The 24,703-nt window shown below is 38.3% G+C and overlaps 1 protein-coding gene across 1 annotated transcript in view; it reads left to right on the forward strand.

Annotated features, from left to right (window-relative positions):
- The window catches only part of LOC307170480 (uncharacterized protein), a 154,942-nt gene that overhangs the window by 126,310 nt on the left and 3,929 nt on the right, over nt 1-24,703 (forward strand). The window contains exon 6 of the mRNA XM_079891600.1: nt 14,793-14,966. Within this exon, the coding sequence (XP_079747726.1) occupies nt 14,793-14,966 (174 nt within the window). The remainder of the gene's footprint in view (nt 1-14,792; nt 14,967-24,703) is intronic.

Raw genomic sequence — 24,703 nt, forward strand, 5'->3', positions numbered from 1 at the left:
ACAAAGTTTTCAACAATCCCTCATTTCTGATGCTCAGCAGCACCACATGAAGGAGAAACTGCTATTGTTCTTCACACAGTAAATTTGAAATCCGGAAATCAACACCAATAGAGTTAATTTCAACACTTTAAAAGTGTATATATGGGACACCCACAAAGTGTTAGTTCAACACTTTCAAAAGTGTTGCCTCTCGCAACACCAACACAGTGTTACAATATGAACACTAAGAGAGTAAAATATTAACACCAATGCAGAGAACAACAACACTGTTACAGAGCTGGGTGCAGTTAAAATTCTACACTGTTCTGGTGTTGACCTAACACTTTTAATAGAATGGAAATCACAATCTTCTCAACCTTATAGGAGTCAAATATTACACCATCCTGGTGTTGATAAAATGCATAACAGGGAGTTACCAGTTTTTCTTACTAGTGTTCTGCATCTGCCACTTTAAAATAAACTCTTTGAAATAAACACATCACTCTATTTTACTCTTTCAAACCTTTATTTCAAAACAATCCAGAAAGTTAAATTGTAACCTCAGTCTGGGATCATAGTAGAATTCTGTTCATTGTAAAGTTAAAAATAAAGGCAAAATGCAAGCAGTTGTTTTAACAAACTAGTTTTTTATTAACTAACAAGCCCCTTTACATCATATGTTAACTTTTAAGGCGAGACACTACAGGTGAATAGGGTAAAATTGTTAACTTACAGATATCACCATCAAACTTTACCAGTTGATTACTCACATGAATAGGAGAAAAAAATGCATTGCAAGTTTTCTGTAATTTTATTTTTAAATATGCTAATGAGGTTATATCTAATTAAATATGCGCTAATTTGCATATATTTTGAAGTGACGAATCTGACCATTGAAAAAAACTAGGTTCAAAATTATTTTTGCGTTTTGTTGATATATTCAATGAAAAGACATTTTCAGAGGGGATTATGAATATCCCCTTTTGTTACCCTGTAAATCAGAAAATACTGGCAATAGCCTTAAAAAATTGATTTCCGCCCTATTTTTAGGCATAAAATGTCATATAAATCAGGCCAAGAACGATATATCAACAAATCCCTCTGAACAAATCTTCACAATATAGTTAGGAATACAACTGTAAAGTTTGGTGTATGTAGGTGCTACAGAAGTGGAAAATCATCACTAGGAGTGCAAGAAAAAACTCGTTTTGAGAAAACGGCCTTTAAAGATTTTTATGGCAAAATTCCACTAATTTCTATTGAAAGCCATGAATTACAGACAAAATATGCTTTAGGTCCAAGTAAAATCCATGTATCACACTGTTTAACATCCAAAACTCATTATTGCTTCATCCATCACTGATCATAACATCCAAAACAACACATCAACAGTCCATCACACAGGTGGAATGGAAAAACTAAATACCAGTATATCACAGTCCCTCAGGCAGACACACATTTAGCTGTCAGGGGGCCTGCTGTACCCTCTAGAACTTCCAGTTTCTTTTCTGATGCTAACTTTGGGAAGTTTTATTATTTTGGCTATTTGTCCAAGGTGTAAATCACTTAGTGAAGATACTTTTTCCCAGTGGAGGAGGAAGTGCATCTCTGTCTGACCCAGTTGGTGGTCACTGAGCCTGTATTTAGTCAGGATCCGTCTCTTCTTCTCTGACAGTGTGCAGATACTCTGTCAAATAACAATTTAGTCTACTTTGGCTTGTGGGTTTTAAGTGCTTTGAAATGTAATGTGTCTTTTTGACTTACATTTAGATGTGTTCAAAATGTTACATGGCTGTATGGCTGCATACAGTATGAATTTACTGTGGCTCGCATGGCTGTAAAAAATACGGCGATATCATGCAGCCACTCACTACAGATATTTCTTAAAAACATTAAAAATAAGTAGGGCTATAACATAACCCATTATAAAACTCAAAGTGTCAGCTATATTACAAATAATTTCGATCGGATTGAAAGAGGTGGTTTATCGAGAGAACATGTAAACACTTGGTTGATTGAGAACCGAAACTGAAAGGACGACTTACGGCTCTCCTACTGACTTTGTCCTATCAGCGCGGCTCTCATGAAAAAAAATGTGAAGACCCATATGGCATTTCATCATCTTTTGTATTTGTTCGTAATCCCTTGTGTCTTCTAGCTAATGACAACTGTTTTCGACTTCTCTGAGAGAATTTTACACGCATATCTTTCGACATTTTGAACTACCGCGGAAATGTCAGAGCGCGTCACGTGACGATTCTGGACGAATCATGTTGTCAGAAATAGGCATCAGCCGCATTTCGAGTTAAATCACCTGTTTTACTTTCATGATTGGTTGCTGATAGACAGGAAATGACCATATTTGAATCCAACAGCATTGTACGTAAGAGAGAGAGGTTTCCAACGGTATACGAGATGAAGGGGAACAGAGAGCGATCGCGGAGTAGCAGGATGATTTAGAACGCCAACTTTTGATGAATTTAGGCGAAATCTGCACACTCAAACAGACAAAGTGTAGTAAAATAAAGACCTAAATGTGTATTTTGGACTTTTTTTCAGCACAAATCTGAAAGAATACATGTTATTGAAGACAAATAACCCAAAATCTCAAAATTGACCAATGAAAAAAAAACGATGTTTTTGCCTGCCGTGTCTCGCCTTAAAATAAATGAAGGCACAATATAGGCATTTCTGTCACCAGAATTATATGAAAGCTGCTTATTCAAATGGTCTGTAATACCTCAAGTCCTGTACATGTCAGTGAATGTAAGTCCTGTGTCAGTGAAGTTGATTCAGTACCTTCGACTTTGCAACAGTACAGCAGTGCTTGAGTCAACAACATTCAGCAGATGAAAAACATTTGCAGAATATGAGAGGATCAGTTGTGTCCAGTTGCTAACAGTACAGTTCAGTGCATAGTTGTTTCACAGAGAAGGAAAGGCTGTGCAGATCCAACTTTCTCAAAATCCTGGAGTGCTGGTTCCCTAGACAACACAAAACCAGACCAATTACAATTAGAGATGCACCGATTACAATTTTCTGGGCCGATTCCGATTTCCGATTTTTGATTAAGTTTGATCTGTCGATACCGATTTTAGCCGATTCCGATTTCATTTTTTCTAACCACTTTACAGCACACACAAATATTTATTTTATATCTTTTCTGTAATAGAACATTTTACAATTTGCATTGTACATATTTTTTTGAACAGATAATTACCAGGTGTGGGTAATTCACACGCATCTTAAGTGCAGTGTAATGGAAGAACCATTTCCTTTTCACATTCAATATCCAATAATTTTTTTATATATGTATTTAGCAAACCAAACATCTGTATGAAAACAGGGAATGGCAATAAAATAATATATAAATAAAATATAAAATAAATATAGCCGTGCAGTATAAAGATATTTCTCAAAGCACACACACACAGGCCTATTGCAATCACTTGTACAAACTGAATAATAAAACAAGTTTAAATGGGTACATTTTCTATAAATATTAGTCTTCGTTTTCTTTTCTGACATAGCCTACTCCAGTTCTTGTTAAAACAGGCAAATTCTGTGCATTTTGGGCACTTTTTTGTGAAACCCTGCTTAGGCTATTTTGTCCATCAAAAGTGGACAAAACTTTCCCTTTAATTGAGCGTGAGCAGTGCAGCAAATAGACTCGGCGCCTAAACACACGCTTCACTGCTCGCGACGCTCCTGCTTGACGCTCACGCGCTGCTCCCGCTCCCATTGTGAATGCACTCATTGATTAACATGCACGCCGGAAAAAAATACGCGCTTGCGGTCTGAACGGACGTAATTCACAAGGTTTAATTCCTACATGTGAGTTCCGTGTGCACGTGTAATGCTGATGTTGCGCGATGTTATTCATGCGGCGCCCGAGTGCATTTGACCGGCATTACATCGGCATTTGTCAGACTGACCGGCCGGTCGCCGGTCACGGCCGATCACGTGAAAATCGGCCAATTCCGGTCACTAGCCGATCAATCGGTGCATCTCTAATTACAATCAATACAATTTGTGTTTTATAAATACAGCAAGTTTATGGTCGAAAAAGTTCAACCATCTTAGACTTTCGTGACTCAAACAAGAAACTATTTTGGTAAGATTAAGACTTGAATTTACTGATTTCCAAGTAAATTAAAGACTTTATTCATCCACAAATTTGTATTTTGTCATTATTCACCCTCATGTTGTCCAAACCAGTAAGAGTTTTGCTCATCTTCGGAACACTGATGATGATATTTTTAATGAAATCTAAGAGATTTCTGTCCCTTGATTTACAGCCTATTCAACTACCACTTCCAAAGCCATGGAAAGGTATAAAGAAAATCACAAGTAATTAATTAATATTTTATAAATTAAGTGGTAAATGGTTTTTTGCTGCAAACACAGCACTCGCGTAGTTGAATAAAATGTATGTTAAACCACTGGAGTCGCATGGAGTACTTTAATGATGTACCTTTCTACCTTTCTGGGGCTTGAAAGTGGTAGTTGCGTGGACTGTCAATGGAGGGACAGGAACATCTCAGATTTCATTAAAAATATCTTCATTTGTGTTGTGAAGATGAAAGAAAGTCTTACATGTTTGGAACAACATGAGGGTGAGTAATTAATGGCAGAATTTCCATTTGTGGGTGAACTAACCGTTTAAAGGGATAGTTCACTCAAATTAAATTTTGGTATGTTTTAGCTTACCTCAAGGGCATCCAAGATGTAGGTGTCTTTGTTTCCGCAGTAGTTTCAATTTTGATATTTTTAGGTCAAACCGTTCTTGTCTGTCAGTCATATAATGCAGGTCTATGGTCACTATCTCAAAGAGCATGCACAGTGAAGTCCAAATTATCACTCGCGCGCCCTCAGATCACTTGGACGTGGTTGTGTACAAGAGGTAAAAACAATATAAATACTATTAGATTTCTCACACAAACCACTCGTTTTGTGTCTTAGGCCATCAATATGTACTTACGATGGGGAATTGTTTAATTTGGACTTCTCTGTGCATGCTCTAAGAGGTGGTGACCATAGACCTGCATTATATGACTGACAGACAAGAACGGTTTGACCTAAAAATATCAAAATTGAAACTACTGCGGAAACAAAGACACCTACATCTTGGATGCCCTTGAGGTAAGCTAAAACATACCAAAATTTAATTTCAAAGTGAACTATCCCTTTAAGAATAAATTAAGACACGCACCTTAAGAAATCTCACTAAATAGTCAGCTGCCGGAAGAATCTTTGCTCCGTTGTTGTGGCTTTGTGATGTTGGGGGCAGGCGATGGGCAGATTTTTTCTGTTTAAGTCTAAAATTAAACAGCAAGAAAACATATGCCTGTCAAATCATGACAAGGTTTGAAAACTCATTTTAAGTAAAAAAAAAAAGAAAAAAAGATTTACTTTTGTAAAATAATTTGACTGGACAAATTCAAAATGAGTGTTATGAAACAGAAAATCTACCAAATAGCAACAAAGCTATGATTATTTTTTATGTTTGTGCCCATGATTCTCTCATACATGTATGTTATCTGTTAAATCTTACCATCACCAGGTTCTAGTCTGTACAGTCTTTAATCCTCTGAGGTCTGAGCTGTTTTCTGGGCCCTGGAGGTGTTCTGACATGCTCTGACATTTCTGGTTATTTCTGTTACTTGTGACATTTTCATGGCTAAAGTCTAATTACACTGTATTCAGCACAAACTCTGCTACAATAATATATCAGCAGCATGTATGTAAAAGTTTGTAGTTTTGAGATAATGACATGTATGCGTGGTTTGTGAAAATACAAAAAAAAATTCTCACTGAAATAAGGCCATGAAACCCATACTGATTATTTCTTCACAAGACTTTTGAAAATTGTATGACGTAGCCTAGAATATTTGCTGCAAAACTATGTGAAAATCACCCTGACTGCTCATTCAGATAAGACAATATATTGATTTAAAAAATTTACGACGTGTTTTGTGTGAAAAAGCTTTATGCGGGAGCATAAATATGTAAGCTTTTCACACCTGAGAAAGACAAAGAACCTCCCCTAACGGCCCTATTAGGAGCTATCAGGCCCTGTCATTCTGAGCAACCTTGCACAATACTGTAAATGAAGAGATTTAAAAAAGAATGGCTTTTAAATTGTTTGGATTTATTTACAACACAACATAATCCAAAGATACACAACAAATGCCAAAAAAGCACTTCAAAGACAGAGACCTTTGTGCCATTCCTAAAAACATTGTACATACCTTTCATTTCCAAGATTTTCACTTTACCATGTTCACGTACAGAGACTCATGTGAATGTTGAAGTCCTCAGTGGCATCTGGGCCCTGAAAAAAAAAGTGAACATACTGATATCAAGAGAAAGGCCTGCACGATTTTGGAAATAAATATTAGATTTTTCTGGTTAAAATTGCTTTTTAAAATTCACAGAATACACACACACACACACACACACACACACACACAAATGTTTCCAACAATATATAATATAATGAACACCAGGTTTGTTGTGCCTTGTAGGCATAAGGTATATGCGCAGTGCCGGATAAAATAATAATAACAATAAATAACCTATAGCAGTATAAATCTTCCAAAAGATTTCAGTAACAACTAAGCTAGAGAAAAATATATTGATTATCATGTTACTTCAAATGTTTCCATCCGTTATGATGATATGAAATGAGATAATAATAAAAACATGAAGCCGTTTGGTGCGTTTTGCTTTCATCCAAAATATGATACAGTACATTCAAACGCGATCGCGCTGCAAAATATGATGCATTCAAACGCGATCGCGCTGCAAAATATGATGCATTCAAACGCGATCGCTATCCAAAATATGATACATTCAAACGCGATCGCGCTGCAAAATATGATACATTCAAACGCGATCGCTATCCAAAATATGATACATTCAAACGCGATCGCGCTCAAATATAAAACATTATGGTTACCATATACATATCTACGTTTGTATATATTATAATTTTCTATTATAATTATAATATTTTATAATTTTAATATAATATTCCCCATATATTATAATATTATTATTGTAATATTCTCCATATATCTAGCAACAGTTCAACTGCAACGTGACATTTATGCAACAATGACAAACTAATATGTAAGAATTTCTTACCTTACATCTTTCTTGTCTTCAAATCGCGTTCTTCTTCTTCTGAGGTAGCCTAAATCCAATGTAAGCTCAGGCACGTCTTTCAAACTCGACGAAAAGTGAAGTGAAGTGTTTTGTCGTTGAGGTAATGAGCGAGTTCGCGTTCCATGTGGAGATTTGCATGTGAATATCTTTTGCACGAGTGGGCGTGGCCAAATTAACTGTAATGAGCAAGCGTTTGAGAAGCTGGACATCTTGTTGGTTTTATACAAATTACTTAAACAGAGAATATTTGTTTTCGTTTTGAATCCGATCATTTAAAAGTACACACTTAAATGTTTATAAAGGTATATGGCTCATAAATGTGTGACAAGTATTCGCTGAGTTTTGTTTCAGTTTATAGACGTGCTCAAGAAATAAAAGTTCACCGCGACGGAGAGGCAGAACGCACACCCTGTTTATTTTCTTTATTTTACAAAAGCACAATGTTTTGATTTGATTGTAAGTGGACACATACAAAAGGAGAACTATCACAGATTCTTTTTTTATATTTCTTTTTTCTGTATGACCATAAATGACGGAGTAATTTAAGTTTATAGTGCTACAATGTGGAGAAAATCCAGCAAAACGCGCCCGCGCGTTTGTCGACCTCAGAGGGTTAAACACCCAACCTGCTACTCTTAGCTAGTAGCTACTTGGTGCATCATAGAAATGCTCCTAGCAAACACATATAGCAAAATCAATACATTTAAAGCATATCCAAACATCAACCAAAAGTAAATCTGATAAATACATTTTGCATACATATTTAATCTGAAAGAATTACTTAACAATTTTAAGAAAATTGGTCCTCCAAATAAAGAAATAAAGTGACAATTTCACGTGCATTGTCGGTCCGCAGTTTGTGGAGTTGTTCTTCTGTTTTTCAGTTAACGTTATACGTTAGGTGTGCTGGCAAACGAGAGTAAAAGATAGTTTGAGGATAAATACATAGGCTACTTTATGATATTTGCACGTCACAAATATTATCATAAAACAATATAACATTATAAAACACGTATTGTAAATAAGTTAAAACACTTACTCAGTGTTTTCACTGTTAAAAGCAAACTCCGTGTCTGCACTGCGTCACGAGTCAAAGAAGATGGAGGGCCTAACGTTAGTCTGTGAGAAAGGTTTAAGCGCACACATCACATAAATATCGTTACAAAACAATATAATGCCATGAAATACATGTTGTAAATTAGGTAAAAACACTTACTTTCGGTGTTTTCCCTGTTAACGTTACAAGCAAATCTCCTCGTCGTCAGCTCCGAATTGAGTCAAAGAAGATGTCGCCTTTGAAAAAAGTTTCGGCTCGTTTAAGCGCGCAGAGCATTTAAATATTGCTATAAATCAATATGTTATAAAATACATATTGTAAATTAGTTAAAACACTTACTTTCGTCGTTTCCCTGTTAAAAAGCAACACCATCCTGGTCTGCTCCACATCGCGCGTCATGGAAAATGCCCCTCTGAGAGCAGTTTAGCCATGCACAGCATATACATATTGTTATAAAACAATATGATGTTATAAAATGCATGTATAAATGCGATAAAACACTTAATTGATGCGTTTTCCCTCCTCGTATGCCTTGCATCGCGAGTCAAAGAAAATGGCGTCTTTGAAAAAAGTTTCAGCTAGTTTGGTCACGCCCAGCGCGTAAATGTCCCGGATGTAACTAATTACACTCTCTCAGTATTATTCATTTAACTCCACATATTTTCACCACCCAGAGGGTGTGGTTTACACTAGCAGTGTTAATCCCTTGAAATTCAACACCAGAAAATTAACTCTTTACTCTAAAAGTCCTTAACACCAGGATTTCAACACTGGAGATTTTACTGTGAGATAGCCATTGTATTCTTGAATCAGAGCCACTCCTCTCTCGGCGTGATCATTGATTACTTTCATTGCATGGTTGCCTGTGCCTCCTGATAATCTGCTTGATTCGGCCAAAGTTCCAGGTCAATTTCAAGGAACGTAATGTAATTTTTTGAACCAAAAAATGTGCTCTAAACCCAAACAATAACCAAGGTGATCATCAATAGAAATATATTGATTCCACCAGGAAAGGTAAGTCTGCTAAACTGGGTCATGGATGGATTAATTTGGATTTAGTTTCTACAATAAGTAAACTAGTGATCGACCGATATTGATTTTTTTATAACCGATACCGATACCGATTATTTGCATGTTTATGTGCCGATTACCGATATGCAGAACCGATATTTATTTACTGTTATACTTCTGTTTTTGACACAATTATTACAACACAAATGAACTGAACAAACAATTTTATTTATAACAATCACTCCCTCCTTGCATACATAAAAAACTTTATATTTATACACAAATAAATAGAGGGTCTGAGTCCAAAAAATAAAGTGCACTGTTACTAAGTGTCTTTGTTTAAAAATAAAAGCTTTGATGAGGTAAAAAATAAAGCACAGAAATTATTCTAACATATATTCAAAGATAGTTGAGTGATGTATCTTTAAGTGGTTCCACATGTTGGAGGTATTTTTTGTATTGTATTTTGTATTGAAATGTAATTTATTTTAAACAGTTTTAGAAGGTTTATGTGCCGTTTAATAGGTTTAAAGAGTGAGGAATAATTCACTGGGTAATATTAATTCACTGAATAATATTAGCTGGAATATAACATTGTCAGGAAAGTAACAAACAAAACAGCATATTTGCATTTTCCAACAAGTATGTTATTAAAGGTCCCGTTGCATGTGATTCCATGTTTCAAACTTTAGTTAGTGTGTAATGTTGCTGTTAGAGCATAAATAATATCTGTAAAATTATAAAGCTCAAAGTTCAATGCCAAGCGAGATATTTTATTTAACAGAAGTTGACTACAAAAAACGGCTCGATTGGACTACATCCCTCTACATCCTGCTTTAGTGATGTCACTAGAACCATTTCTTGACTAACCTCCGCCCACAGGAATGCTCCCTCAACTCTACTGGCTACTTGCGCACTTCTTATAACTTAGCCTTCTGTGTTTACTCAGCTCTTACGGTGATTTTCTGAAGTAAAACTGACGCTTCATCTTTTGTGTGATGTACAATAAACTTTATTAAACTCATCAGTACATGTTTGATCATCATTCAGACAGCAGACTTGTAGGCTATTAATAAATAATGGATACATAGCCTACAAGCAGATGACAAATACGTTATAATAACCGTAATTAAACTACTAAACTATACCTGTTTCATCTCTATACAGCACTCTGACTCTGTAGGCATTATTGTCCGACTCGAAATGAACGCCGTTACTGAGAGTTTCTGATATTATCATCATTCCGTGAGATGAATTTTTCCTGACAGACTGAGCGCGAGCTCATGAAGCTCCGCCCCCTGCGTCGTCCAGCAGCAGCTCATTTGCATTTAAAGGGGACACACTGAAACGGCTCGTTTTTCTGAGCCCCAAAAAATGTCAATTTAAACATGCTGTAAAAAATGATCTGTTGGGTATTTTGAGCTCAAACTTCACATACACACTCTGGGGACATCAGAGACTTATTTTACATCTTGTGAAAAGGGGCATAGAACGGGACCTTTAATGAAATCCTTTCTGACAAAGTGCTGTTTATCTATGCATTTACACAGAACTATAACTTAGGCTAACGTTACTCAACCGCGATCGCGCGTGGAGATAATAAATAATTAATTTCCACAGAGCGGTATTTATTTAGATTTGTATTAGCGAAATAATGGTTATGTAGTAAATGATAATACAATTTAGGGTGTTTAAACGAGATAATCTTGTCAAAAGTTTCATGCAGTAGCCGTGCTTGAGCATTCCTGGTCATCAACCCAGTGAGTGCGCAGCAATATGAACAAACTTTTTTTTTCGAGACTATATAAACAGCACATTGTCAGTTGGCATTTCATGATCTAGATTGAATCTAGATCATGAAATGCCAACTGACAAAGTGCTGTTTATCAATGCATTTATTTTACACAGTACTACTCAACCGCGATCGCACGTGGAGATAATAAATAATTAATTTCCACAAAGCGGTATATTTAGATGTGTATTAGCGAAATAATTGCTATGTAGTAAATGATAATATAATCTAGGATGTTTAAACAAGATAATCTTGTCAAAAGTTTCATTCAGTGGCCGTGCTTGAGCATTCCTGGTCATCAACCCAGTGAGTGCTCAGCAATATGAACGAACTTTTTTCTCGAGACTAACGTTAATGGTGAGCAAATACAACAGATAGAGAATTAAATTCAGCGCTTTTATTTTCAACATGCACTCATTCATGTCTGTTTTATTTAATCCATGTAAATTTACGTCTTTATTGGGGCAGGACATGACGGATTTCGCTACGTGACTCCATGAGTTCGTCTCAATTTTTTAGAACCAAGCTGCATAAATAAACTAGCCTATATCAGGCATTCATGTCTCAAATCTCATTTCTGCATGTCTGTTATGTTAAATAAAGTTGAATAATTAAAGCAAAGCAAGCAGAACATATGTTTTACCTGTGCACAGAGTTGTTGTTGACTGATCTCCTCAGACGCGGGCTGCAATGGCGGAATTCTCAAAACGGCCACAAGATGGCGCCGTTTATCGGCGAATCCGATATTACAAAACCGATACCCGATTATGGGAAAATGCTTAAATATCGGGAAAAATATCGGTAAACCGATACATCGGTCGATCACTAAAGTAAACTGAGATATGCATTTAAAATACATATTTAGAAATATATGGTGCATTAGATGCTTTTATGGTTATTTTTTTGGAATTTTACTAGCCAGGTACAATACCAATTCAAATGATCTGTTTTTACGAAAATCATCAAAATCTCAGAAAGTTTAAAGCTATTGAGCTACCAGGAATTATTATGTTACTGCCATAAAAATTGGCATGCTGTATTTTCTTATATAAAGGAACAATTTGAAGGGTTAAGAGCATTACAATTGGATACTTTAAAAATAAGGACCACCCTAATATATATATATATGTCAATGTGTTATATTCTAATATTCTATGCAACTCACTTAAAAGGATAATTCACCCAAAAATTAAGTGATCATTTACTCACCCTGCTGTTGTTCTAATGCAGTATGCCCTTCTTTTTTTGAACCATAGAAGGAGAATAAAAAAAAATAATTCCAGCTCACACCCATTCACATAATGGGAGTGAATAGCGAACAGCATTAAGCTAAGAAAAGAGGCAAAAGTATCAATGGTCCCATGCGACACGTGTCTGTAACGAATGAGACCAAATCAGACACAATTATTTGGCACATGTACCATAAAAACGTTCAAACTTCTCTGGGATCGGCGTCCCATCCCCCAAACAGGACAAGACGGTCTTAGTTACCCTGACAACGATCAGATAAGTTAGTTTTATGACCTGTAGCAATGTGAATAGGGTCCTGCTACAAAACCTACAGAACACATTAAAACAGACTCTCCTGCATTAATTTATTGATGAACTGATTAACATGAAATTAACATGCATTCCAGAACATTTTGTGAATGATTTACTTTGGTAAAGGATGTAACCCAACGCATAATGTAGGATGTAACCCCAGCCAATGTAACCCCACGCATACCATGTTTGGTTTCTATAAATTGGTAATTTGAAGATCGAAATGATTGTGTACATGATATTCCGATAGCGGTACAACATATTAGTATTACAAGAATCTATCTTAGTTTTACCTTCAGAAACCAACCCAGTGTGCCATTGCAAATGAGCACGCTTAGTACAAAGGCTCGTAAATCCACGTCACAGAGGAAACTCCCGCCAGAAACTCCACCCTTTTCATTGGTCCAGCAAAACCCAGAGAGGTGGAGCCGTTCTCAGGCTTTATTAGAGACAGGCCACAGTGACCGCCCGCTCTCTCTTGGCTCGTCTCATCTGGCTACAACACTGCTTCTGCTGATACTGGGCGGGGGGCGGGGGGCGGGTGGAGGGGGGGGGTATGGGCTCCCAGGGCCCAACAGGCCTGAGCAACGCCTGCCCTGCATTCATACTGGAGTCAGACTCTTCTTCAATCCAGAAAAACTGCAACTTTACCATCACAGAATGGTCAATGATCAACTCCTGGCTCTTCTCGCCACTTCAGGATGCCATGCCGTCCAGCAGGCTTCGACTCACAACAGCCATGTGCTCGATGCCACCATGCAAGCTCCGACCCACAACAGCGTCGAAACCACCATCCCAGCCATCCTCATCTTCTCTATTAAGCAGAGAAGAAAACGATGGCAACTTGCACCAGTGACTTTTGGGACCCATCAACGCACTCCAATTTCAACCACTTCAAGAATTGTAGCCACTGCAACTGACCATGCAAGTATCAATTTAATGAGGTGCTCTGAAATAAGCTGATGGTTCTTTTCAATGTTAAATAGATATTTTTCATAGTTCTATTTCCTGCTTCTGGTTCCATAATACTCACCACCTTACCTATGCATGTTTGTATGGATGAATGTATGTATGTTTGTTTGTTTAGTTTAGTCATGTTTGTGATTTAGTTAATAAAACTTGTGCACAATTATGCATTTGGTTTCTGATTCTCTGTTTGCATACAAAGTCCCTTTTACGATCTTGATCTTGTTACATGCTCTAAGTGCTGTACAAGCTAAGGAATAATTATTTTTCAGTGACCATGAAAGATACATTGTTCTTAGAATAAATAAATTGTCAATCAGTTCGTTGGAACTGATTAAATGATTGTAATATTAAGTTAGCTTACCTCAAAGTTAATCTGATTAAATTAAGGCTTTTCAGTCCGATCGAGCCATCAATCTGATTACTAATGGTTTATCTGGTTGCATGTAAACGTAGCCCATTCCTGTAATATATATTGAAATATCGGAAATGTGTTTAAAAATCCTATCACCGTTATTGAAAAAAATTATATTGTGATATATATTGATATTGAATTATTGTCCAGCCCTAGTTTGTGCAATCAGTCCAGCTATGTGAGGTCTGAGCTTTGTAGTCCAAGAGCTAATACTCAGATGAGGGAGACCTCCGGTGGCAGACAGGAGGATTTTCAGAGGAAGTGTTCATGACAAACTAGTAGTACAGTGATCAGTTCAAGTGCATAGATGCACAGATACAGAGATGATCAGTTCAGGTGCAGAGATGCACAGATGCAGAGATTATCAGTTCAGGTGCGCTCCATGTTTCTGCTTAAACAGATATGCGGCTATAGCGATCTGTCACATGCATTCTTGGGCAAGTACAAGAGATTGCATTGTTCCACCATGTTTTCAATTTGAGAGTTTCACATGCGCTGAAAGTTGATTTGCACGCACCCTGCCTTACCTAGACAATCACCTAGTGAACTCAGCTACTATAGTAACAGCCTCACAGAGTATCCAGACAGAGGGCACGCCACACACAGTCTGAAAAACTAATTTATTTATTTATTTATTTGTTTATTTATCTTTAACCATAGCTTCCAAATTCTTACTCTTTAATAACATGACCATTGCAATCACGGTCAATTTTGAAATGGGGTAATCTCAACATCACTTATTGCAATCAATCAGAGGTCCTTGTAAAGATAATCACTGGGTTGAAGAGCTGTGTTGTTTATTGTAGTGTATATTCTCTAAAAATAAAGCACACTGACATGAACATTTACTGTTGTTGTAGATTATCTCAGTGTTTGGTGACAGAAGAAGGTTGTGCTGCTCTGGCTTCAGCTCTGAGTTCAAACCCTTCACACCTGAGAGAGCTGGATCTGAGCTACAATCACCCAGGAGAATCAGGACTGAAGCTGCTCTCTGATGCAATGAACCATCCAGACTGCACACTGGACAAACTCAAGTAAGTGGACCCGTAAGAATCATCCTGGCTGGTGTGTATGTGAGAGAGACTGAGAGTTTTTAATAGTTTTTGAACATTGATGGAGTCCCAGTGTGTTAAAAAGGGACACCAAGCAGTCCTGACAAAGCATCCAGACGAGTTGTTAGTGAGAATGTGTTGAGAAAATAATGTATAGACTCTGATACTATAGAAGCTGTAGAAACCTCACAAAGACACAAAGAACTTCCTCCTTCATTTCCCAACATACTCTTTAACCCTCTGGGGTCTAGGGTGTTTTTGGGGTCCTTGAGATGTTCTGACATGCCCTGACATTTGTGCTTTTTTCAGTTGCTTATAAACATATTAATGGCAAAGGTGTAAATTCACTCTATATAGCACAAACAGGACTTCCATAATATGTGAGCCACATGTATGTACATGTTTTAATTTTTAAGAGAATAATGTTTAAATGCATGGTTATCGAAAAAACTAAAAATTAAAGTTTCTGAAATAAGGCCACAAAACACATACTTAATATGTGGCAATAAGACTTTTGACTAATGGATGTCATCGCCTAGTGTTTTTTCTTCAAAATGATATGAAAATCATCCTGCCTAATCATTCACATAAAACGATACATTGATTTTAGTTTTGTGAAACACTTTTAGTTTGGAAAGCCAATATGCGGATGGGGCGTAAACGCTCCAACAGCATCATGCATATTTAGTAGTTCACACCTGGTGAGACTATGTCCCTGCATACTTAATGAGCCATTCATTCAGGCGTGTCACCTATAGCTAACTTAAATATACAAGCTTCATAAAAATGATCATTCTAGGAGAAAATTTCAGATGGCATTTAGAGGCTTTTGCATCTGAACTCTTCATATATACACACACATATATATATATGCATGCACATACATACTTTATAATTTTTTCAAAACTAGTCAACGTCTTTCAAAATTAAAGTATACATTTTATCATACGTATTTCAAAGTAAAGTATTCATTAGTTAGTTGATGACTTTATTTTTGACAAAACACATACAGTATATATTCCTCATCTCAGTATAGCAATAGAGTTTGCTAAAAGCTGTTCATTCAATACAGCAGTATTTGAAAATCGATCATATTTTGTAAAATTACATTTATATTTGCATTTATGTCAAAACCTAGACACTTTTAAACATCAAAAGGACATTTATTAATATGTATTCGTGTCAAAATGACAAATAAACAGATTTTCCTATTCAATTTTGCATGGAAACGCTTCCAAGACGCTTGCGTGTCGCGTGAAAAATAGGCGTCGGTTCTATTTCTAGAATGCACGCGTTTTCCACGCGGCTCGTGCCGCGCCTGAGATGCGCGTCTCACACAGGCAGTGTGCAAACTCTAAACTGTTAACATGGGAGCCGAAATAAAAACGGACACGCCACGCAGCTGAGACGCTTACGCCACGCATCCAGTGTTTCACCGGCCTTATCCAGCGGATGTGGGTCCTGTTCCTTGGACTGGTACCTTGTCGTGGTGGAACAGCTTGTGAGTCCCAATGACCCTGAGAGCTAAGCTGGCGGGGGACTTGTACCCCTGGTAGCTTTAAGCAAGCCAGACAGGTCAAAGGCGAGAGACAAGACGAAACCCAGTCCACCCTGCTAGCCCGGCAGCAGGGGCTGGTATGCTGAGTATCAGAGCGCGTCTGCTTTCACAGCACCTGAGTCGGTCTGTCTCAGTCGCCCGGTGAGCAGAAGAGCACCTCGCCAATGGTCACGGGGCAATAGACCTAGTTAGTTGGTCACTGCGGGGCAACTCATAACTACACCAACCGTCACACACCTGTGTTCCGTTGGAATCTGTAGCACTGAGTCCAGAGGTGGAAGTTTGACCTGGGCATGCATGCTTTCACTTAAATTTTGCCCGGGCGCTCTCTACTATGAGCATCTCATCTCTCCATTATGACGTCAAACATTCAGCCCCCACGACTGGCAACTCGGGAGCACTCTGTCCTTAAGAGTGCTGTCGTTGCTCGGCAAGGTTCGCGTGTACGGCAGGCGCGTCCTGGTCGTCATCCTGCAACTGTTGCATACACCTCCATCGCATGCTGGAATGTGCATTCTCTTGGTGTTAGTTCTGACATGGACTGCGTCTCACCTCATAAATCAGCCCTGATTAATGCAGAACTACTCCATCGCTGCCCTGAGTGAAACCTGGCTGAACGGTGTTGGCTCTGTCCGGGAAAAAAACTATACTTTATTCTGGAATGGATACCCAGACGGTGACAGACCAATGCACGGTGTTGGCTTTGCAATCCAAAACAAGCTACTTTCCTCAGTGGAAAAACCTGTGCCCATCTCCTCACGCCTCTCCTCACTGCGTCTGCACACAAACTGTGGCCCAGTTACAATCATAGCCACTTACGCCCCTACACTGACTTCTGATCAAGATGTAAAGGAATCATTCTACAATCAACTTAGCGCCATTGTTCAGAAGACCTCCTCAACCGAACGTTTGATGATCCTTGGTGACTTTAATGCCCGAGTGGGTGCTAACTCTAGTGCATGGCCTGACATTCTGGGAAGCCATGGATATGGCAACATGAATGACAACGGTCAGCGCTTACTGGAATTTTGTAGCACCCACAAACTCTGTGTCCCCTCCTCATTCTTTCAGGGCTCAAGCTCCTCCAAGGTCACCTGGCGTCATCCACGTTCTAAGCGCTGGCACCAACTTGACCATGTACTGGTGAAGCGTGAACATTTGAAGGAAGTAACACACTGCCGATCACTACACTCAGCAGATTGTGACACTGATCATGCCCTTCTACGTTGCAAACTAAGGATGGTCCCAAACAAGTTTCATTACGCCAGGCCAAAGCCTACTCCTCGTCTGGATGTTTCTGCAACCTATGTTCCTGCGTCGCAGCATGCGTTCCAGGAACTACTTGCTTCCAGCTTTTACTCCTCACCTCCTCATGCAGACATCACGGCTGCCTGGCAGCACTTCCACTCTGCTACCACAAAGGCTGCATTTTCCATCTTTGGAAAGCGATCCAGATCCCAGCCTGACTGGTTCAAAACCCATGTCAGCCTGCTCCTACCTGCAATTGACTCTAAACGTTCAGCTAGACTATCCTACCTGCAGCATAACACTCGCTCAAATAAGGCAGCTTTGAAGCAGGCATGCCGCAATGTCCAGCGGGTCACTCGCACAGCCATGCAGGCTTACTGGAGCACACTGTGTGACCGTATTGAGTCAAGTGCATCCATTGGAAACATTCGAGGAGTCTTTGAAGGTCTGAAAGAAGCCTTGGGCCCAGTCCCTAAAAAATCCTCTCCACTCTGTTCCCTATCAGGTGAACTTCTGACTGATTTGGAATCTCAATTGGCGAGATGGGCAGAGCACTATAGCCTTCTTTATGCTCAGCCTGTCACAGCCAGCACACTGGCAATAACTGCTGCTGTTCCTGAGCTCCCCCCTATGTCTGATCTGGATGCAGATATTACCATTGAGGAAGTCAAATCTGCAATTAAAGCACTGAAAAATAACAAGTCTCCCGGAGCTGACGGCCTCCCCCCTGAGGCTTATAAGGCAGGCGGTGATGTTCTTGCCTCTGTCCTACATCATCTGGTTGTGATGTGCTGGAAGAGTGGATATCTCCCAGATATCCTTAGAGATGCCAACATCATTACCATCTATAAGAACAAGGGGGACCGTGCAGACTGTAACAACTTCAGAGGAATATCTTTGCTCAGTCTTGCTGGCAAGATATTTGCTCGCACTATTCTACCACGTCTACAAATCCTTGCTGACCGTATCCTCCCTGAAAGCCAGTGTGGGTTTCGTGCTGGCCGCTCCATAGCAGACATGGTGTTCTGTGTTCGTCAACTACAGGAAAAGTGTATTGAACAGCATAAACCTCTGTTCTTGGTGTTTGTAGACCTGACCAAGGCTTTTGACTACGTTAGTCGATCTGGACTTTTCCTCATTCTACAAAGACTTGGCTGCCCTCCAAAGTCATTGAAGGTGATCACTGAGTTTCATGAGGGCATGAAGGCAACCGTACAGTTTGAAGGCACTCGCTCTGAAGAGTTCCGGATAAGGCGTAGAGTAAAGCAGGGATGTGTCCTTGCTCCTACCCTTTTCGGAATTTTCTTCTCTGCCCTACTACGCCGTGCCTTCCCTGATGACTCGGGTATCCTTCTACACACCCGCAGCTCAGGAAAACTGTTCAATCTGGCCAGACTGCGGGCGAAGACCAAAGTACGCCATGTTATGGTACGTGAGCTGCTTTATGCTGATGATGCTGCCTTTGTTGCCCACTCAGAGGCAGATCTACAACTACTCTGCTCATCTTTTGCCGCTGCATGTCTAGAGTTTGGTTTGCAGATCAGTCTTGGAAAGACAGTTATCCTTGCCCAACCTGCAACCCTGAACCCTACAGTATACATTAACAACACACTTCTATCTGTGGTAGACAAATTCACCTATCTGGGTTCCACAGTATCAAACAACAATAACCTTGACACAGAGCTTGACATGCGCATTGGGAGGGCATCATCGGTGTTTGGAAAATTGAGCAAGCGTGTCTGGCACAACAAGAACCCCTCATTGCTCCTCAAAGTCCGTGTATACCATGCATGTGTACTTAGCACCTTACTATATGCAAGTGAGACATGGACAACTTACAGGAGGCATGAACATCGCCTCAACGCCTTCCATTTTCGCTGCCTCCGCTCCATACTGGGTGTATGCTGGAAGGACCATGTGCCAAACTCTGTCATACTTGAGAGAACTGGTTCCAGTGACCTGTACACCATCCTTCGTGAACGCCACCTCCGTTGGACTGTGGACATATTTATCGAATGAATGACATCCGCCTCCCAAAAATCTTGCTGTATGGCGAGCTGGCAAATGCCCCCCGCAAACAGGGTCGTCCCCATCTACGTTTCAAAGACGTCATTAAGAGGGATCTTCAGGCCTTCTCCATCAACCTGGACAATTGGGAGGCACTTGCAAATCAGGCTTGTGCAAAATTCAGAATTTCAGAATTGGCCTCCATTCAATTCATGAATTGGAATTTGAATTGAATTTACTCCGCCCCACTGGACATTGAATTGAATTTGAATTGGAATGACAGGAAGTGGAATTAAATTCACGGCAATTCAAAGCAATTCCACACAGTCACACATGTACAGAAAGATTGGGTTGAGTCTCGAATCTATTCAGTGTTAGGAAGGTTACTTTGGAAATGTTATTGCTTACTGTTTTTAGTTACCCATTATAGATGTGGTTTGGATTACTTTATTTGGATAACTTTATCAATGCAAAGCAATTTCGTTTTAAGTTGATTAGTAACTAATTGAATTAAACATTTTACCTCAGTAATACAACTAAATACAATTACATTAATTTTGTAATTTAATAACAGATATTTCATTTGACGTAACTATTTACTCCTCAACCCTGCATAAATTTTGTTCTAAAATATATATTGATCAAATTCTTGAAATAAATTACCCCCTCAGTGTTGTTTAATTATTTTTGTTCCAATGTCATTTTCATTTCAAAGTAATCACACAAACACAAAGTTGTTGTAAATGCAGTTATCATTTATTCCAATCCAAAAAATTACTGAGCAACACTGTTGCATCTAATTCTCAATAGCTCCTCAAATGTTTTTTCATTGAGTCTGCACCGTTCTGGTCTGAATATCTTTACTGCAACACTAAAGATTCTCTCAACAGGTGCAGAGTGAAGTTGTAAGGGACTTCTGAAACTTAAAAAGTCCAGTGTTGCCCATCAAATTGTGCTTTCAAACAAATGTCCACCTCAAATTGTTTAGCAACCCTTGAGTTATGTTGTGGGTCAATTTGACCCGTTTAGATTTTATAGTTGCTGGAAATACTGGTTAACCTATGTTTTTTTTCTTGATATTTTGTGACTTTTTCTCATTTATCATCACGAACACGCATGCAAAGTTTCAACATGCTGGTGTTTTTTGACATTTACAAACAAAATTACTGTTACTTTCATGATGTTTGCGGGTCAATTTGACCTGCATATTTTAACGCTCTAAGGCAACTGTACGGACCCAAAATAATAACATTTCTTGGTTATACTTTATTTTATTTTTTTACTACCTAAAAAAATAGGTTTTCCACACTTATTTCAATACAGTGACCATCATAGGCAGCTATTCAAAAGCAACTGTACAGACGCAAAATAAAAACATTTTCTTTATGTATGTCAGGGCATCAACTCCAGTTCTAAAGTGTAAGTGTATCTAAAAGTGCTCTAACCCAAACCAAACACACTTGAAAAAGCTAAATCATGGTGTTCAGAATTAATTGCAAATTACAAATGAAAATCTTTGACAGACACAGATAGTAAAATAAGCTCTCATTTATATATTGAAGATATATGAAATATCTTGAGACTTTGACATAGACAGCAGGAAAAATTAGCTCAGATTAATTGTACAGTTATGATGTTCTAAGCAAAAAATAAATAAAATAAAATAATTTAAAAAAATGTATATTCAAATATATAAAAATATAATGTATATTCAAATTTTGTCAAAACAAAACAGTTTTAAAAAATGGTTAAAAAACATTTTCATTAAATCATATCTTCAGATATATAATTTTTTGGAATATTTGACAAATGTTGATATTAAAAGTTTACAGTTTGTACCTGAATCTGTGTTGTTTTTCATAGTGTGATTTTTGAGGAATTGTATTGAATCCAATTCAATTTGACCCAAACCATAAGGGGAGTGCACAGAATTCCAACATAACACAAGGGTTAAATACTTGGTTAAAGTAAAGCATTCTGGGAAATGGAGTTATGTTCCATCATGTTCCACAAAATTACAATTACAATAAATCAAACTTAATTATTTGTTCTGTGACTAGAGCTTTTAAAATTCATTGCTGGGGGAAAACATATCCTTTTAATGTAATCTGTACAAGTAGTTCAAACTAATATCATTTATAATGCAATCATATCTGACATATACTGTAAAGCTTAATTGTTAAACACTTCACTTAAAATATAGAATTTCTTTGAATTTTTATTGAATTGCAATTCTGCCTCCTTTAATTCAAATTCGAATTGTAATTCTTGATCCCGTTTTTGACATCAATTCAAATTCAATTCAAATTCAAGAATTGAATTGGAATTAAGGAGTCATTCTCAATTCAATTCTGAATTGTGCACAAGCCTGTTGCAAATGACAGACCCAACTGGCGTGCAGCAATTAACAACGGCCGCAGGGACTCTCAGGAGTCCTACAAGTCATTTCTGGAAGAGAGACGCTCAAAACGGGAAGCAGTTCGTCGCACTCGACATGAACGGCCATAGTAGTAGTAGTAGTAGGGCGTTTCACAGGTTTGTATGGATCGCCTCACATTTGCGTTTGAATAGCGCGGTCTCCGTAGGCGGAGTCACATTAAAAATTAGCTGAGATGAGAACGACTGACATCTCTCTCTTTACATACATATTATATAAACTGTGAATATTTGTTTTTTATAAAAATTACTTCATTTAAAATAAGAGAATTCAAGCTTCATGCCTGTGTGTCTGTATGCCTGTTTGACTGAGTATTCGCTGAGTTACAGTTCATTTTCGGACGCGTTTCAGAATTGACTTCACTGACGGAGAGTAGGCAGAACTCGCATCATGTTTATTTTTCTTTATTTGGCGAAAAGCACAACACTTTGTTTTTATTATGAGCATACACAAAAAAATACACACTAAACAGGATCGATTGATGTATAACACAAGCATATAAGATAAATTTTTTTTTTTTGCACTAAAAACGAGCCGGCGCGATAGCCGACCCCAGGGGGTTAAGAGACCTCCATCTTACACCGATCACCCAAACAGATAACCTTCTCGAACATGTCTGTGAACCCATTTATGACACGGCGTGTGTGTGAGAGAGGTTATTTTATATATATATATATATGTTTAAAACTTTATTTCACAGTCAATTTACAAATAAATTAAATACAAAAATGAAATCCCCCATAAAAGTACAGAATTTTTTTTAATTATAACGGCACTGCATTTCAAAAGATGTCGTATTGTTCATAACTATAATGTTAAAGATCAACAACAATCCTAGACATAAACGCATGAACAGCCACAATTGTTGTTTTGGAAAGCAATTTTCAGACTTTTTTTTTTTTTTTTTTTACCCATCCAAGCATTTGCCTTCAGACAGTATTACTTGTAACATTTATTAAAAACTGTGACAAAGCATTTTTAATCATGTATAACCAATCGCACACGTTTCTGTTGAGTTTGAGTGTGATGGCCAATCAGTGGCGTTCAGATTAGTCATCGCTGAAACGAAGTGCGTGCTTTCTCTGGCTGAATTCTGACTGAAACTCGAGAATTATCCCATCATAAACAAAGTGTCTGTCAGGGTTCTGTCACTTCTGTCTAGTTCAATTATTGGTTTTGTGACAGAGCTCTGACACTCTCGGTTTTGTCTCGTCTTTGTCTGAGTGCACGGTTACGAGCGTACTTGAGCCGTGCACTATGGCAAGACAAAGTATTCATAAACGCCTGGTCAGGCATCTGATTGGGGACGTGTGATCTTCTATTTTGGGGTCACTGAAAACGCATGTTTTTGTCGCGCGTTTATCGTAACAAAAATGGGCGTCGAAAACATGTTTTAAGTAGGACAAAACGCACGTTATGAACGCATAAACAGGTAAACCAAACAGGCGGTGCAAACGTGTGTGAAGTGTCCAAACAGGCGAAAAGAACGTGTTCGTTCCCTATAGTGTTCTCTGACTGATGCATATGATCAAATAGACTGTTACGACCTCTCATAAAAATTATCAGCTCTAAGAGAAGAGATCTACGTAACATAAACAAGAACGAGTAAATGGCGAAATCGCTCAAATCTATTTATTCACTCACTCACAACAGACGTCACAATAATAACGAACATACCAACCAGGGATCGAAATTAAACAAAACAGACAACAACTAACAAAGAAAAAACAAAATACAGATATAAAGACACTTCTTTACTGGCTAGACCACAAGATCTGTCGTCGCTGTTCTTTTTTTTTTCTTTATAAATATAGGATTTGTATTAAATATATATTCATTGAGTCGAATCGAAATCTAATTTAATTTAGAGCTTGCAAATGGAAATCGAATCGAATTGTAACATCTGAATCAATACCCAGCCCTATAAGACATGCATCCCGGGTTTACTTCTACTTTTATTTAGCCTACCCATTTGCTATACACCATACACCTTACTTTATATTCTTTCCGCCATTTAATCTGGAGCGCGAGTCTTGACACCTACGCGTCGCGCCAGCCACAACCTAGCGTCGCGCCTGCCTCAAGATCTCTAATCTCTAAATCTACCAGATCTCAATTTGATGCCCATGTGCAAACAGACAAGTGCAATCCTGCTCTTATTTGCCATCTCATCTTACATTTTATTCACTCTTTTTGTTCATAATTCAGCGCGCGTCAGCTCCAAGCTTCTCGCCTGCCTCAAGACCTCTCACTATTTACATGTACCAGAGACACTCCGATTTATGCACATGTGCAAACAGACAGTGCAGTCCTGTTCTTATTTATCTATTTGTCATCTTATCTTATATTTTATTCCCTCTTTTTGTCCATAATGGAGCGCGTCACATCACCTTAGCGTCGCGCCGGCCTCAAAATCTCTGTTTTACTGCCTGATACTTCACTGAAGGGAAAAGCAGACGAAGATTCCTC

Source organism: Squalius cephalus (genome assembly GCF_949319135.1).
Source record: "Squalius cephalus genome assembly, chromosome: 1".
NCBI classification, from domain to species: Eukaryota; Metazoa; Chordata; class Actinopteri; order Cypriniformes; family Leuciscidae; genus Squalius; species Squalius cephalus.